The sequence below is a fragment of the Trachurus japonicus genome, chromosome 15 (assembly GCF_045865225.1).
Source record: "Trachurus japonicus isolate A0001 chromosome 15, Traja_1.0".
In the NCBI taxonomy this organism is placed as follows: Eukaryota; Metazoa; Chordata; class Actinopteri; order Carangiformes; family Carangidae; genus Trachurus; species Trachurus japonicus.
The window spans coordinates 6,625,811-6,643,056 of NC_140921.1; the positions used below are offsets into that span (position 1 = coordinate 6,625,811).

The window sequence follows — 17,246 nt, forward strand, 5'->3', positions numbered from 1 at the left end:
GAAATTACATATAATAGTGCATCATACTTCATTCATGCTTATGCTGTGAAATATTAACATTCCCAAATCAATAAGTTGCTGGAGGCAACAGCCAATAGTAACATTAGGCCACATTAGACACTTTACTTTTGATATAAATATCAACAACCATCATGTTCTATCTTGACCCTGTTTGTTACTGTGTGTGTGTGTGTGTGTGTGTGTGTGTGTGTGTGTGTGTGTGTGTGTGTGTGTGTGTGTGTGTGTGTGTGTGTGTGTGTGTGTGTGTGTGTGTGTGTGTGTGTGTGTGTGTGTGTGTGTGTGTGTGTGTGTGTGTGTGTGTGTGTGTGTGTGTGTGCGTGTGTGCGCGCGTGTGTGTGTGTGTGTGTGTGTGTGCGCGACAGAGAGTGGCGCTTATTTAGCTTAGTTATTGATTAAGCTGTAAGCCGTTACATGTAGTTAACATATAATATAATATTTGGTTGGTAACAAAAACACAAAACATTAACACGAGGTTAGATCAACTTACTTGCACATCCATTTAAAATCTGAAAACGGCCGAGCATTCTTGGCAATCGCATGGGAGGTGCGGAACAGTATTGCCATCTTCTCCTTAGTTGCCTCCGGTAATTTAACCAGAGAGATAACACAGGGTGCCTGTTGAAGAGGCTCTGACACTTTTTCCTCAGCAATCAGGCAGTCTTTGTGGGACTGAGAATTTTCGTGGAATACGATTGTTTCTAGCTTCATGGTGGTGCAGCCAACCACAAACGCATTTCCCCTCCGCTTTCCCTTTGCGTGAGCACTGCAGACATGACAAAACATTTTTTTTTCTTGGGCTGAATGCACTAGCCATGGCCTTGCGACCCGCCATCTCTCGAGGAAATGCCGGCTAACGTTAGCAGGTTTAGGCGGCTGAGACTGAGCGGGAGCGGGAGCAGGAACAACAGCAGCAGCAGCAGCAGCAGCGGCAGCATTATCCTCCGTCTCTTGGTCGTGGCCGCGGGTCTTCGGAGTGTCTGCCTCGGAATCGGCATGTTCTTTTACTTTTTTTTTTGCTTTTTTTGCGGGAGGTTCCACTATATTCGGCCAGCATCTCCACATCCTTGCTTTCTTCTTCGTCTTCTTCTACTACTGAAATGCGTACGACCGTAATGACGGCGTGACGCTGCCGCACTTACGTGACCAAGATCGTCTCTGCCGATAACTCTGCTGGAAAGACACGTTACTCTGTCAGGAAACTAGCAGTTCTACTGGGCGCGCCAAACAACACAAATGGGTACGCTGAATGGTGGCATCACGCGCTTATGTGACAAAAGATCGTCTCTGCTGAAAAGACACATTACTCTGTCAGGAAACTAGCAGATACCAGCGTCGTTCTCCTCCAGTAACGAAAAATGAAATTTTCGCCGGTAAAATAATAACTCGCCAGAGTGGCGAGTGGTCTTAAAAATTTACCAGCCAGAGACAAAATCTACTCGTAATTGGCGAGTGGCGAGTGTTAGTTTTGGACCCTGGTGATGAGTCTTAGTTTTGACTAGAAATTAGACATTTTGACAAGAAAAGGGACAAATATTCTTGGAAAGATTTGGGGTTTTTGCAGTGTGCAGTCAAAACGAAACGGTGAAATTAAATGAAATGAAAACCTGAGTGAGTGAGGAGTGGGGGCGTCGCTCTTACTGCTGTGGCGGCGGTGGTGGTGGGATGACGTGGTCGTGTTGTGTTTGTTACGGGTGGTTTGAGCTGCAGACTGATGCAGAAGTGGGTCTTAAGCACCTGTTTAAAAGGAGCTACATCTGCGAGCTCTCCTAACAAGTGCACACATATGGCGGAGCCGGACTCATTTGCATATAGCATGTAGGTGGAGGCGGCACTTGGCAACTGCCTCACTTTGGTCATTAGGTAGCTCATGAATATGGAGACGCTGCATGAGGAAGAGAGCGCCGTAAACACGTTTCAGTTCCTGGAAGAGGCACAAATACGCTCTGTTGTTAACACACTGATGTAAAGATGTGAGTTCTGAACATTATCACAGATGAGGAAGAGAAATGTTGGCTCCATAAGTTCCACAAAAGGTAATTTTATACAGAGAGCTGCATCATCAGAGCAGGTCACAGCTGCAGGGAAAACACCAAAATCTCCCCAATATCAAAAGTCTAAAGTTATGAAAAATGATCTGAACATTAATTCACCATTTTATGTTAATAGATCTACCAGAAAAACCAGCAGCCCACTATCTTCAATTTTTTCTATTTGAAGGAATCAATATGTTCAGCTCCTTTGAAATGAATTATTTTACTGAAAATACATTAATAGCACCAGGTTATCACAGTTATCCATATCTTCCTTTTGCGATACAATCCTTCACTTCTGACTTTCAATTTTGGTCTTGTGCTAAAATGTCAGGATACGCTTCAATCTTTATGTTTGCATAAAGTAACTTTACAACACAATTAACTGGTTTATGGTTCATAATTATTGATTTTAGGTAAATTAAATGTATTCATTGCCGGTCAAAGCCGGTTTTCTGACTGGTTGTGTGTATATTGAAGGTAATTTTCTCAAAGCACCAGTTTTAATTTGTAAGTTAAAAGGAAAAATTGACTGATTTTATAAGTGAAACGAGTGCTCTTAGGGGGAAAAAAGTTTGGATTGATTAATGGACAAATCACTGGACTGTCCCTGTTTCAAGCTAATGTAGTGTTTATCATTGTAACCATGACAACAAGGTCCTCTTCCCTCGACCATAGTTGTTATTTATTTCAAACCCAAACTTTAATCTCTGCCTGAACCAAAACAACCTATTTTTGTCCCTTAACCTCCCAGTCCTGCCTTCATCTTGTGCCCTCATCTTCCTCTCTCTATCCCTTCATATTTCCTCCTCTGCTCTCTCTCTCTCTCTTTTTCCCTCCGTTTGCTTATTGATTAGCCAAACACTTTCTTTGGGTCCATGTTTTAACAAGCAGCCCTTGGTTCAGGGTTAGGGACATGAAAGGCAGTGCACTGCTGTCACAGCTCCTGGTCTTGTCCCTTGAGGGCCACCGTAGGCCCGCAGTAATGACTAGTCTGTGGAACCGGGGTCCTTGGAGTCCTCTTTACATCACTCCTTCCCCTCTCCCTCTCCTCTCCTCTCCTCCCTCTGTCCCTCTCTCTCATTCTCACACTCTTCCCTGCGCTGTAATTGGAGTTTGAGCTTCGATATTAAAAAAAATATTCCCCACGTCAGTTGACCCCTGATCTCAGAACAGTTATGGTCCACGGAAGAGAAATACTGCTGTTGTTTTTTTTTTGAGTGTTTGTGCCACAATGTTCAGGTCGTTTCTCCGTTTATTTCTCTGTGTTAGAAAATTCCCATCTGTAGTAATTTTTCAGACGCTGCTGTATTTCCTTCTGTCTCAGGACCGGCTCAGTACTGTCAGTACTTACCGTCATCACATCATGTTGCTCCAGCCTCCACTTTAAACATTTGTCTTATTACATTAGTAACTTGTAGCTGTCTAACGTTACACTCACTTTAAATGTTAGAGGTGAGGATACATTTCAGTCACATCCAATGAGACTGTTTAACTCAGAGCTGCTGCTTCCTGTTCCCCCTGAAGCGTCTCAACATGACTGAGAGGAGAAAACCTGACCAGCCGACCGCACAGACGTCAGAGTTAAACCTTTTCCACCTTCCGACGTCCTAATTCGTGACAGATTTCCAGATCATTTGGTCTAATTCTGCTGTGACGACTTCAGGATGACTCATGTTCACTCATCATGAGCTGTCAGGATGTCGCACATGTTCGACTGAACTAAACCCTTTTAGAGCTGATTGCACTTGTTAGCTTAGCAGCATTAAGGCTAAAAGGAGCCACGAGGCAGCTGTCTCTGTAGGATCCGCTCTATTTAAACCAACACTAAGTAACTTTTCAACCTTCATATAATATTTTCAGAACTTTTGTGATGGTACATCGACTTACAACAGGTTGAATGACACCTCTGTCATGAAAGTTCTTTAGTATTGCTTTAAGAAGATATAAGATACCTAATTTTGTGATATTATATTATTATATCTGTAGTTGGGTGAAATGTCATTAATAGGAATTAAAGGCAGCCGTGCTCTAAGCGTGTGTTAAGTACTTGTTTTGCAATTTTAATGATATTTTTCTCTGTATCCAGCACCATTAAGATTTTGTGGATGACTAACAGAAGTAAATAATTTAACATGAAGTCTCAGTTGTCCACCCAAACTGTCACACTGTGCATCAGCTCTTTCCTCTGAAAACACTGTTTTTAATGCAACTGTTTCATCCTGCAAAACTTTATCCATTTATCCTGAAAAAAACAAACAGAATTTAGTTTGTTTTGAGTTGTAGCTTGAGAAAATAGCATAGAATAAATTTATTATCATTTATTAATGTTGTGACACAGACTAAGAGCTGAACGTTACACAAACAGAGCAGATTTCTCAGGACTATTATCCTCTGGTGCACTGTGGTCGTTTGTGCAGTACGTGTGCATTAAGCTTTCAGCATGTGTATGTGTATGTGTTTGTGTGTGTGTGTGTGTGTGTGTGTGTGTGTGTGTGTGTGTGTGTGGCTCTGCAGTGTTGTGGCTCAGGCAGGACAGAAGGGTGTGGTCCAAACAGCTTATTGATTATAGTTGTGTTTAACGACTGCAGTTGCTGTAAATTGAAATGATGGCTGTTGGCTGCAGCTGGTGTGTGGCTGGACTGTGGCCTGTGTGTGGTGTGTGTATGTGTGTGTGTGTGTGTGTGGGAGAAAAAAGTGTGTAATGTGTGTATGACGTTACTAAATCAAGTATAATGTTCACAGTTTGTTTTGTGTCTGAACTGTTATGGATTGTTGCTTTAGTTTTTGAGCGTCACTGGAGATTTTTAGTTTATTTGCAGTTTATGTATTTTCTCTGTTGATGTGTGTGTGTAAGTGTGTGTTTGTGTGTGTGTACATCCATAATAAGCGTTCATATTGTCAGGGGGTAATGATGTAAATTGCTGCATGGGAAGCCCTGAATGCAAAGCCAGGCTCTTTTCTCCCTGATGCCTGTATTAATGTTGTGTCCCTCTGGACCACAATCAGCTTTTCTGCAGGTTTTTTCTCCGTCAGGCCGTTTTACCTGCTGCACAAATGCCGGTAAACCTCTTAAGCCCATTCTGCCCCATTTCTTTCTCTCTTCCCCCGCCCAACTAGTCTCAGAGGACCGGACAAAGACAAAGACACAGCCTTTCTAGCTATTAGGGGCCATTTAAAGGTATCCCCATGTCGAACATGCTTGAAATATATTGCTGTCAAATGTATTGTGATCTGTGTTTTTTTTTAAAATATATTCCATGGCCCCTGTTAGCTGCAGTGTCGCTCAGGGCTTTTACTGATTTTTTAAAAAGATCTTTTGGGCGTTCCACCTGTCGCGAGGATCAGACGATGTCACATGCTAATTTGCACATCAGTGGCCTCGAGTGCTCCACCCTCACATTGTCAGAAAGTTTCTTATAGACACGTGTAAAGACTTTGAGGCCTTTTTAAAGCCAATTAAAGTGAAATCTACGACTTCTCACCTCTCAGCGTAAAATGGAAATGAGTAAAGTGCAGGTTTCATTGACAGGGTTCTTTTTTTTCATGAAACAGCTCACAGGAAAATGTCTGAAGTTAAACTGCAGTGTTATTAAGATCATATTAAGTCCTGAAATTGGTGCTCACACAAAAGAGAAACACTTGACGTTAAAACAACAAAGTGTCACAATTGATCCACCACAGAGATGATGTTGATGTGAACATCACCCAATGTCTGCAGCTTTAAACTCTAGACAGTGATGTTTCCAGTATTAAAATAAGGACTAAAACTTTTTACTTTTTTTTTTTTGTTTTTAATAACTTGTGTTGTTTGTGTTAATACTTCAGCTAGAGGAAAAGTAAATGTTTGAAAAATACTGATTGGGCAAAACATGCCATGTAAAAACCACTTGAGTTTGTGTTTGATGACACGTTACTGAGTTGGTTTGTTTTGTTCTGTTTTTTTCTATGAAATTAATTGGTTTTTGTTGCTCATTTTTAATTTGGCTATTTCTGTTTGCACATTATGCAGATTAATTAAAACACAGGAGAGTTTGGTCACATCATCACCAAAACATAAACCGAACCAGATCTTCATACTGGAGGTGTAAGACCAGGAAACACCTACACAAACTGTGGGAAAATACAAGTGACCTCTGCTGTTGTGAATGTGCTGAGGATTAAACATCCTAAATCACATCTTCCTTCCCTCCCTTGTTATTGCATCATTGCCCCGGGCCGTTATATTTTAGCTATTTGACTAATTATTGTCTCATTTCCTTGAGGGAAACACACGCTTTAGCAGCAGTGTGCGGCTCTTGTCAAAACAACTGCACACTTGCTCGAACCTGCTCACCGGCTGTGTCGTCTTGGGCTGACGCTTGTCGGCTCATCTCAATAAGCCAGCGTTGCGTTGCGGCGTTGACGCGCATCAGAGCTCGAGGAAACTCCGGCAATTTCAACACATTTATCCTCCACATCAGCACGTTCTGGACACTTTATCTCGACAACTTCTTCTGTCTGTGCCGATCATCTGTAGACTGCTAACGGCATCAGGAGATGTGAAGCTGTTCACTGTGTGTTCCAACCTGCAGCTTTTCACTAACAGTTTCCTGGAGCTCACGTCAGTCCTCGCTGCATCTGGGCCTTGATTTTTTTGCAATAAAACTGTTTAAACCAGTTGTTATCCAGTGTCACTGTTAGTGGTCGTCAGCCTCCAGCCTCTTACATTGACACTGCCAGGCTCCACTGTGTGTTTCCATCTCAGTGTGAACATCTTCCTCTAACAGTGCAGAGACACAACATTGGGAGGTTGTGAGCCTCCCCACAGAAACTCTGCTTTGTGTCGCTGCTACAGGGCAGAGAAGTGAATGGAAAATCAATTATGTCGGTAATAAATAATCCTCTTAACGTGTGGGAGTTTAAACATGAACTACAATGGCTTTTCAGGAGTTTTACATCGCTGAAGGCCAAAACTTTGCTGTCGAGCAGCAGGGTGCACACACACACACACTCCTCAGTGTCAGTGCTCAGAATAAGAAGATCATGTTTAGCTCTGTCTTGACTTGAAGGTTGTGGGTTTGATTCCCATGTTGACAGAGATGGCACCCCGGGCAGTGGCCCCCGTGGCAAAATGTCTGCAAAGAAATTTTCTAGTCTTGTTTTTCCACTTCTGAATTTAGGTATTTGTATGCTGGTTAACGGTGACCTCTGTACGGAGTGATCTGTTTTGTCTATGTAAGAGAACACGTTGGTGTTTTGGTAACGAGGTTTGGCTGGTTGTGTCATTCTGAGGTTAGGGTTAATCCCAGTAAGTACCAGGACATGACTATACACTTACAAGTTACTAAATACAACATTATATCCAGGAACAACATCTCTAAAGGCCCTTACACACCAGGGACATGACAAATAAAATATGTGAATTTGCGAAATTTAGTTACTGGGTACAGATGAAGTCTCTTTCTCAGTGATGATTCCTTGCTCCAGTGATGATTCCTTGCTCCTTGATCATCTCTTGATCTGGAAATAATCCACTGCTCTTATTTCTGACTTGTCATTGAAAATCTATTAGTGATTGGATGCTGTAACTGACTGCTCTTTAAATAGTCAGCAGCACAGTTTTATACCAATATTGACAGACAGATAAAAACGTAATTTCTTAGAAAGACGATCTTTTATTTCCCCATCAAATGATTAGTAACTAATTTTCCTTGAGTTTATTGTTTTTACAATAATCATTCATTGAATTATGTTTTATTCGGACCACTCTCTAAAGTTTCCATCATCCAACATTCCAACATCACATTTATGAATAAAAAAATCCCACTTTATTTTCAACCACTCTGTAAAAAATGAGTTTTTTTAAAGGTGAAAAATGATGGCAGGATATCACAGGAAATCAAACACATTTAAACCGAAGGAGTAAAGACTTATGTACATCTTTGAAGACTTGACTAAACACTTCTACTACTAAATACAACATTATATCCAGGAAGTACATCTCTAAGACTGTTTTTTTTCTCAATGTTTATTATTCAGGAAAGAAAGAAAGGAAGAGAAAAAGAAGAGAAAAACTTAAAGAAAAAAGGAGTCCGTTCAGATGACATTGGATGAGGCCTCTCTGCTCCTCTTCCACCTCTGTGGTTTCCTCAGCCCCAGAGAGTGGCGGACCCTCTTCCAAGTTGACCTCTGTGGGGTGGAGGCCATGTCCTCTTGGAGAGGCTGCTCATTGCCCCTCTCTGGTCTGGAGGCCACGTCCTCTTGGAGAGGCTGCTCGTCGCCCCTCTCCAGTGTGGAGGCCATGTCCTCTTGGAGAGGCTGCTCATCGCCCCTCTCTGGTGTGGAGGCCATGTCCTCTTGGAGAGGCTGGTTGTCACCCCTCTCTGGTCTGGAGGCCACGTCCTCTTGGAGAGGCTGCTCGTCGCCCCTCTCCAGTGTGGAGGCCATGTCCTCTTGGAGAGGCTGGTTGTCGCCCCTCTCCGGTGTGGAGGCCATGTCCTCTTGGAGAGGCTGCTCGTCACCCCTCTCTGGTCTGGAGGCCATGTCCTCTTGGAGAGGCTGCTCATTGCCCCTCTCTGGTCTGGAGGCCTTGTCCTCTTGAAGAGGCTGGTTGTCGCCCCTCTCCGGTGTCGAGGCCATGTCCTCTTGGGGAGGCTGGTCGTCACTCCTCTCTTGGGTGGAGGTCATGTCTTCTTGAAGAGGCTGGTTGTCACCCCTCTCTGGTCTGGAGGCCATGTCCTCTTGGGGAGGCTGGTTGTCACCCCTCTCTGGAGTGGAGGCCATGTCCTCTTGGAGAGACTGCTCGTCGCCCCTCTCTGGTCTGGAGGCCATGTCCTCTTGGGGAGGCTGCTCATCGCCCCTCTCTGGTCTGGAGGCCATTTCCTCTTGGAGAGGCTGGTTGTCACCCCTCTCTGGTCTCGAGGCCACGTCCTCTTGGAGAGGCTGCTCGTTGCCCCTCTCCGGTGTGGAGGCCATGTCCTCTTGGGGAGGCTGGTTGTCGCCCCTCTCTGGTCTGGAGGCCATGTTCTCTTGGAGAGGCTGCTCGTTGCCCCTCTCTGGTCTGGAGGCCATGTTCTCTTGGAGAGGCTGCTCGTTGCCCCTCTCCGGTGTGGAGGCCATGTCCTCTTGGGGAGGCTGGTTGTTGCCCCTTTCTGCCTCGAGCTCTGCCGTCGGCTCACGGTTTAGTGAGAGCTGACTGTTGAGCAGAGCTCTCAGGTCCTCTAGGTCTTTCTTCAGATCCAGGTCCATGCCTGATGTTTCTTGTTGAAGTAAGCAGATCTCTTGGGTCATCTTTAGTTGGAGGGTGTCGACCTCAGCCCTAAGGTTTTTCTCCAGGAGCAGGACTTCTGTCACCGTGGCAGCATGAGCCTCAATTTCTGTCTCCAGTTTATGCTGCAGGTTCTCGGCCTGCTCTCTGGTTGTGTGGACGTTGGCTTCGTAGCTCAGGATGTCTTTTTGGTATGAAGCTCTCAGTTTCTCAATTTTGTTTTGGAGAGCCATGTTCTTGTGTCTCTCTGCCTCAAACTCTGTGGTGAGCTCAGAGTTGATTGAAAGCTGAGTTTTCAGTTCCTCTGACTCTTTCTTCAGAATGAGCTCCATCTCTGATGTTTTCTGTTGAGCAAGGCTGATCTCTTGTTTGAACTTTTGTTGAAGGGAAATGATCACAGACCGCAGATTTTTCTCCCGGAGCTGGTGTTCTGTCACTATGGCAGCATGAGCCTTAATTTTTGTCTCCAGCTCATGCTGCAGACTCTCGGCCTGCTGTCTGGCCCTGAGGACTTCAGCTTCATACCTCTGGGCGTCTTGGTATGACGAAGCCCTCAGTTTCTCCAGTTCTTCTTGGAGAGTCATGTTCTTCTGTTTCACCGCTTTAAACTCTGTGGTGAGCTCAGAGTTGATTGAAAGCTGAGTTTTGAGCTCCTCTGACTCTTTCTTCAGAATCAGCTCCTGCTCTGATGTTTTCTGTTGAGCAAGGCTGATCTCTTGTTTCAACTTTTGTTGAAGAACAATGACCACAGACCTCATGTTTTTCTCTCGGAGCTGGTGTTCTGCCACCTTGTCAGCATGAGCCTTCATTTCGGTCTCCAGCTCATTCAGCCGGTGCTCGGCCTGCTGTCTGGCCTTGAGGACTTCAGCTTCATACTTCTGGATGTCCTGGAATGAAGCCTCTTGTAGAGCTATGTTCTTGTCAGCCAGTCCACAGTTTAATGCAAGCTGAATATTTAGCTGGGTTTCCAGCTGCTGCATCTCTCTCTTTAGAGCCAGCTCTTGCTCTGATGCTTTTTGTTGAGCAAGGCTGATCTCTTGGGTCATCCTGAGTTGGAGGGTGTCGATCTCAGTCCTCAGGTTTTCCTCCAGGAGCTGACATGTTGACAGTGTGACAGCTTGAGCCTCCCTTTCTTTCTCCAGCTCATGCTGGAGGTTCTCAGCTCGCTGACTGGTGGTGTAGACTTCATCTTCAAACCTCTGGGTCTCTTGGTATGAAGCTCTCAGTTTCTCCAGTTCTTTCCTAGTCTCTTTCTCTCGGTTGATGCACATTTCTTTCATGCGTTTCAAGGACTTTTTATTGTACAGTGACAATGAAAGCAATCTTGATCTTGATCTTGATTTTGATTGCCGTTTAGCCAACTGCCTTTTGGCCTGCTTCAACTCTTTGTAGAGCTTGAGCGCCCATGTACGTTCAGTCTCGCAGGTGGCGGTCTTGTGAGCCAACAGGATATTCAGAGTGCTGATTTCCTGGTTGAGATCCCTCGACATCTTCATTTGGGCTTTGAGCTTGTTCCTCAGTTGGTGGATAGTTAGCCCTTGTTTCACTTCTGAACTAGTGCTCGCCATTGCGTTAGCTTTGAGCGAGTTCGGAAACATAATGTCTAAAAACAGTCTGTTCAGAGCAGCCAGTGCTCTGAACAGACTGTCTGGGTGTGTGGCAGCAATGTGTGTGTTATGAGCTATTGTGTTCTCTTCTAGAAGTATTGCCTGATGATGTCACAACAGACACCTGACTTTGAAGCTGTCAGTGATGACGTCACAACAGACATTTTGACTGAAGCTGTCACTGATGATGTCACAACAGACATTATTATGGTTTTTAAACAATCACCGTTCAATCACCATGACCATATTTGGAGAAATGGTGAGATCAGAATGGGTGTGTATTGAATGGAATGTTCAGGCTAGAGTGGGTGACATCATCAGCTAGAGTGGTAGAAGTTGTCTGAAATTATCTGAATTTTTTTCTCTTTCCATACTGCTCCCAGCCACAAATTACACTCTACACACATGCTTTTTTCCACAAACTTGTCCTCTCTCTAACAATGTGTTCAACAAAGCAGAGAGACTTACAGAATTTAAACTGTGAGCCTCTAAGTGCGGCCAGGTCCCTCCCTGCTCCTCATTGACTCTTGCAAAGATTTTTTGAGAGAAGCAGAATAGAATAGAATAGAATAGAATAGAGAATACTTTATTCATCCCTAGCAGGGAAATTCACGTTAGTCCCGTAGCTCACACAACAATGACAAAAAAAAGATGAACACAAAAATACATTTTAACAAGTGTTATATAAAACGATTGCAGCAGGAACAAATGATCTCTTAAATCTTTCTGTTCTGCAGGTCAGGGAGATGAGCCTTTTGCTTCGGCTGCTCCTCTGACCTGAGAAGGTTTTGTGTAGAGGGTGTTGGGGGTCACCCAGGATGGTCTTCAACTTACACCCCATCCTCCACTTAACCACAGCCTCTACCAGCTCCGCTCCCTCCCCCATCACAGAGCTACATTTTTTGATGAGCCTGTCTAGTCTGTTCCTGTCCCTGACCTTGATGTTGTTACCCCAGCAGACACTAGCAAAGAATGTAACACTTGCAATGACAGACTGATAAAACATACGCAGCATTACATTACATACATCAAAAGACCTGAGTCTTCTTAAAAAGAAGAGCCTGCTTTGTGTCTTTTTGTACACATCATTTGTGTGTACGGACCAGTCCAGCCTGTCATCAAGGTGTACTCCAAGGTACTTGTATGACTGAACCCTCTCAATGTCCACCCCATCCACAGTCACAGGCCGTAAGGATCTTTTGGACCTGCCAAAGTCAATAATCATTTCTTTGGTCTTTGATGTATTAAGCAACAAGTTGTTCTTGTTGCACCAGTCTGTGAACGCCCCCACCAGGTCCCTGTATTCATCTTCCTGTCCCTTCTTCACACATGCCACTATGGCCGTGTCGTCAGAGTACTTCTGAACATGGCAAGATTCAGATGTGGATGTGAAATCTGCAGTGAAAAGTGTGAAGAGGTAAGGTGAGAGCACAGTACCTTGTGGTACTCCTACACTGCTCACCACTGTGTCTGACATGCAATTCCCCAGCCTCACATACTGTGGCCGCTCTGTAAGATAGTTATAGACCCACAAGATGATGGTTGGATCTACACCCATCTTCTCCAGCTTTCCTCTCAGAATACTAGGTTGAATTGTGTCAAAGGCACTGGAAAAGTCTAGAAACAGCAGTCTCACATATCGCCCAGGTTCATCCAGGTAAGAGTAAATCCGATGCAACATGTAGATGATTGCATCGTCCACCCCAATGTTCTCCCGGTATGCAAACTGCAAGGGGTCCACAGAATGCTGTACTTGAGGTCGAAGGTGGCGAAGTAGTAGTCTCTCCAGAGTCTTCATAATATGAGAAGTCAGGGCTACTGGTCTGTAGTCACTGATTCCTGCTGGCCTCGCCACTTTGGGAACCGGCACCAGGCACGAGGTCTTCCAGAGAAGAGGGATCCTACATGACTGCAGGCTCAGGTTGAAGATGGTACGGAGAGGCACAGCCAGCTGGGCAGCACAGTCTTTAAGGAGTCTAGCTGAAACACCATCAGGGCCAGCCGACTTGCCAGGACGCAGTCTCCTCAGTTCTGCCGACACTTCCTCCAGGGAGAGTAGAGTGTCACCGCCATATGGAGCAGGACCGCCAGGTGGAGCAGGACCGCCAGGAGGAGCAGGACCACCGGAAGCAGGACCGCCGGATGGAGCAGGACCGACAGGAGGAGCAGGACCGCCGGAAGCAGGACCGCCGGAAGCAGGACTGCCAGGTGGAGCAGGACCGCTGGCTGGAGCAGGACCACCGGATGGAGCAGGACCGCCAGGAGGAGCAGGACCACCGGAAGCAGGACCGCCAGGTAGAGCAGGACCGCCAGGTAGAGCAGGACCGCCGGCTGGAGAAGGACCACCGGATGGAGCAGGACCGCTGGAAGCAGGACCGCCAGGAGGAGCAGGACCGCCAACTGGAGCAGGACCACCGGATGGAGCAGGACCGCTGGAAGCAGGACCGCCGGAAACAGGACCGCCAGGAGGAGCAGGACCGCCGACTGGAGCAGGACCACCGGATGGAGCAGGACCGCTGGAAGCAGGACCGCTGGAAACAGGACCGCCAGGAGGAGCAGGACCGCCGACTGGAGCAGGACCACCGGATGGAGCAGGACCGCCAGGAGGAGCAGGACCACCGACTGGAGCAGGACCACCAGGAGGAGCAGTACCGCCAGGTAGAGCAGGACCGCCAGGAGGAGCAGGACCGCCAGGAGGAGCAGAACCACCAGGTAGAGCAGGACCGCCAGGAGGAGCAGGACCGCCGGAAGCAGGACCGCCAGGAGGAGCAGGACTGCTGGAAGCAGGACCGCCAGGAGGAGCACGACCGCCGGAAGCAGGACTGCCAGGAGGAGCAGGACCGCCGGAAGCAGGACCGCCGGATGGAGCAGGACCGCCAGGTAGAGCAGGACCGCCGGAAACAGGACCGCCAGATGGAGCAGGACGGCCAAGTGGTGATGGTGAGGGAGAAGAGGCTATGTTAAACCTGTTGTAAAACTGGTTAAACTCATTTGCCAGGTCAACATCTCCCTCAGGCTGCCTATTTCTCTCCTTGTATCCAGTGATGGTCCTCATTCCTCTCCAGACCTCCCTGATGTTATTATTTTGTAGTTTGCTCTCCAGCTTTTTCTTGTAGTCTCTCTTTGCTTGCCTTAGTCTCACTTTCAGTTCCTGCTGTGCTGTCTTAATCAAGACTGAGTCACCAATCTTAAAAGCCTCCTTCTTCTTATTTAGGAAGCTTTTGATGTCACTTGTGATCCACGGTTTATTGTTAGTGAAGCAACGAACTGTTCTGACCGGCAACACCACATCCCTGCAGAAGTTTATATAGTCAGTGACACACTCTGCCATCTCATCAATGTCAGTGGATGTGTTGTTAGGTGTCTGCGAGTGTAGCAGAACATTCCAGTCTGTAGACTCAAAGCAGTCCCTCAGAGCCTCAGTAGCCTCAGGTGTCCACTTCCTTACTGTGAGTGTAGTTGCAGGTTCCCTCTGCACACAGGGTTTGTAACAGGTCTGCAGACAAACCAGGTTGTGATCTGACCTGCCCAGTGGTGGCAAGGCAGTGGCTCTGTAAGCTTCTTTTACATTGGCATACAGCAAGTCAAGGGTTTTGTTTTTTCAAGGACATAAGGGACCCCTGTTCATAATTCGCAAGGATTTCTAAAATATTTACTGTACAAACACTAAAATCACAGCTGAATGTTGCATAGTTAAGGCGGCGACTACTCAGTTGTGACATCACAAAGTTACATAAAACACATAGGAATCTCTCACTTTTACACTAGCATGACCGTTATTGCAAGATATTTAACATAGTTGTCTAGGTTTTTGGATAACAGTCTAAAAGTTATGTCTCTATCACCATTTTAATTATTTATTTAACCTAATTTTTAAAAAATATATATTTTAGGTTATATTTTCCCACTGACTGTCAGAGTCGACGGGCATCAGATCTGTAGCTGTGTACAACACACGCATGGCCACACACTGCACCAACGTGCCAGCAGTAAGAACACGATGATGGATGGCACAGTCGGTGGATTTCAGTGTAGCTGTAGCATCCGGCAGCTCTGGTGGAGTTCAATTGAGCAAAGTGCTGCAGAGTACTGGAGAGCACAAAAGGCCAGAGGCCTTTTCTCACAGGCTAATCTCATAATAACCTACAAACTGTGGTGGTGGCTCGCATTGTATTCTTAGTGTTTGTATGTCAGAGAAGGTGATAGGGAACATGTGAGAATGTATTTGGCAGAAATAGAATTGTTGGCCTTATGTAAGAGGCCTGAACATTGGCCTCAGGTAAGAAAGATGTTGATCCACAGCTACTGCATCATTTCCACATGCTGCTCTCTAACACAGGTTGGGGGGCGGGGGTGTAGGGGCAAGGTTACATAAGGACTTGTTGAATTTTGTGGAATATACATATATATTCAGGGTTCTGTTCTTAGTGAAACAAAACAGCATCTATTCTGCAGATTTCTAATAGTTAATCCTCCTTAATCACTGTAAGATGTGTAATTAGTAACTCATCCGCCACCTCTGGCCTGATCTGTTTGAGTAGTGTTAACCCCTCTGGTTTCCATTACTGTGTGGAAGTAGACGGAAACAATTAGTCATTTATTCTATTTTTCAGAGACAGGAAACAAACAAAAAATATTCATACTGCAGGTTTAGCTGAACAGATGGTTTGTCTGACTTTATGTAGGTGTAATCCTAAGTCATTGGTCTGAATTTGAATAATAAAAAAATAAGCAAAAGTAAGAGTAGAGACCTGACATATAATCATATCTACACACACGCAAGCAAAAGATGAGCAAATACATTTTCACTGCCCAGCTCTTTGAAAGTGTGACAGGTGTCACTGTTGAAAGTTGAACCATGATTGCTTTGTTGTGACATCACAAAGTCACAAAAGTCCTGACGGCTGGTTTTAAGGCTCAGTTTCTGAATACAGGCTGTGTGTAGTTCTCTGTGGGCTGAGAACTTCCAATACTTTCACAGTATTAATATTGAACCTAGAGCTGATATATATTTAAAAAAAGACATGGGCATTTTCCTTTTTACTGAGTGGGACCTTTAAGTTTGTGTTAACTTTTTTTTCTGTCTCTGTGTCTCTCTCTACCAACAGATCGCCTTCTCCCAGCACAACAGCATCATGGACCTGGTTCAGTTCTTCGTCACCTTCTTCAGGTAGGTTTTTTCCTGTGACTGTGTGAACATGTGTGCGTGTGTGTGTGTCTGCAGATCATCCATCTGCTCCTCACATGAGCTCCGCTGTTCAGTGCTTCACTTCCCAGAGGCTCTTTGCACAACTGGGCCATAAGCTGGACCGACTGACTTACAGTAGGTGGCAGCCGCCTGCAGCAAGGTCCTTAACCCCTGACTGCTCTGACAAGCCACTGCATCTGCTCCCAGGTGTGAACTGGGTTGGTGAGAAGGAACTAAGATGCTCAGTTTATGTGTAAAAAAAAAAAAAAAAAGTGAATATCTCACTAATGCACCTACTGTAGAAGACAAGCAAACTGAAATCATGGAGGAACAGTAGCTGTGTTGTTTTCAGAGCAACGTCCTCTTTGTCTGCAGCAGGATGTTATTAAATAATATCACTGCTTAACAGAAACATTTAATCCTAAAAATGCTTCCGATCCATATGCACCATGGTTTCCACCCACAGTCAGTCTATTAAACGGGACCAGACAGACAAAGCAGGCCTTCTCTTTTTCTTTTTTCTTTTCTTTTCTTTTCTTTCTTTTTTCTTTTTTTTGGGACTGGTTGAGAGACGTTTGTGTTGCAGCTCCCAGTCATGACAGACAGTGGATCTAATGAGAGAGTTTTTTGGGGAAGAAGTCTGGAATGAAGTCGGCTTTCTTCAGGCAAGATCCTGCCACTCAGAGACGACAACTGTGTGTTTGTTTCTGTGTGTGTGTGGGTGTGTGCACAGTATTTCCTGCATATGTATGTATGTATGTGTGTGTGCTCCTTGTGTGCTCAGTTTGTGTCTATGTGTGTGTGTTGCTGTGCTGCCCTGTGAGGAAGTGAGCCGTTGTTGTGCCCTGGGCCGGCTTCTGGACATCAGCGACCTTTAGGCCAGCATAGAGGGATGATGTCATCAGTAGGGGACAGCGTCAAGTTTTGCCGGGAGAGCTCGGTGTTGTGTTTTATTTCTCGCTCTCACTATGTGTGTGTGTGTGTGTGTGTGTGTGTTTGTTAGTCACTGCTCTGTTTATGAGTTGCTCTCTTCTGCACTGCACCAGTGAGAAAAGGTTATGTGCTACCACTACAGGGCTGTTTTATTTTTATTTTTTGTCTATTTGTTGTTGCTTTATTTGCTGTTATATAATGTGCATGTTTTGCTTTTC

At 45.4% G+C, this 17,246-nt stretch overlaps 2 protein-coding genes across 4 annotated transcripts in view; one reads left to right on the top strand and one right to left on the bottom strand.

The window, feature by feature from the left end:
* atrnl1a (attractin-like 1a) overlaps window positions 1–17,246 on the top strand; it is a 317,760-nt gene that overhangs the window by 182,459 nt on the left and 118,055 nt on the right. For all 3 annotated transcript variants that reach the window (XM_085799375.1, XM_085799373.1, XM_085799374.1), the window contains one exon: window positions 16,016–16,077. In XM_085799375.1, the coding sequence (XP_085655501.1) occupies window positions 16,016–16,077 (62 nt within the window). The remainder of the gene's footprint in view (window positions 1–16,015; window positions 16,078–17,246) is intronic.
* LOC146973118 (uncharacterized) lies at window positions 8,067–10,993 on the bottom strand. The gene has a single exon (XM_085799372.1). It carries the CDS (start codon window positions 10,896–10,898, stop codon window positions 8,130–8,132), a length of 2,769 nt encoding a protein of 922 aa, XP_085655498.1. The 5' UTR covers window positions 10,899–10,993; the 3' UTR covers window positions 8,067–8,129.

Coding starts and splice junctions, on each gene's coding strand:
- LOC146973118 (XM_085799372.1), bottom strand. CDS start 10,898: ATGTTTCCGAACTCGCTCAAAGCTAACGCAATGGCGAGCACTAGTTCA.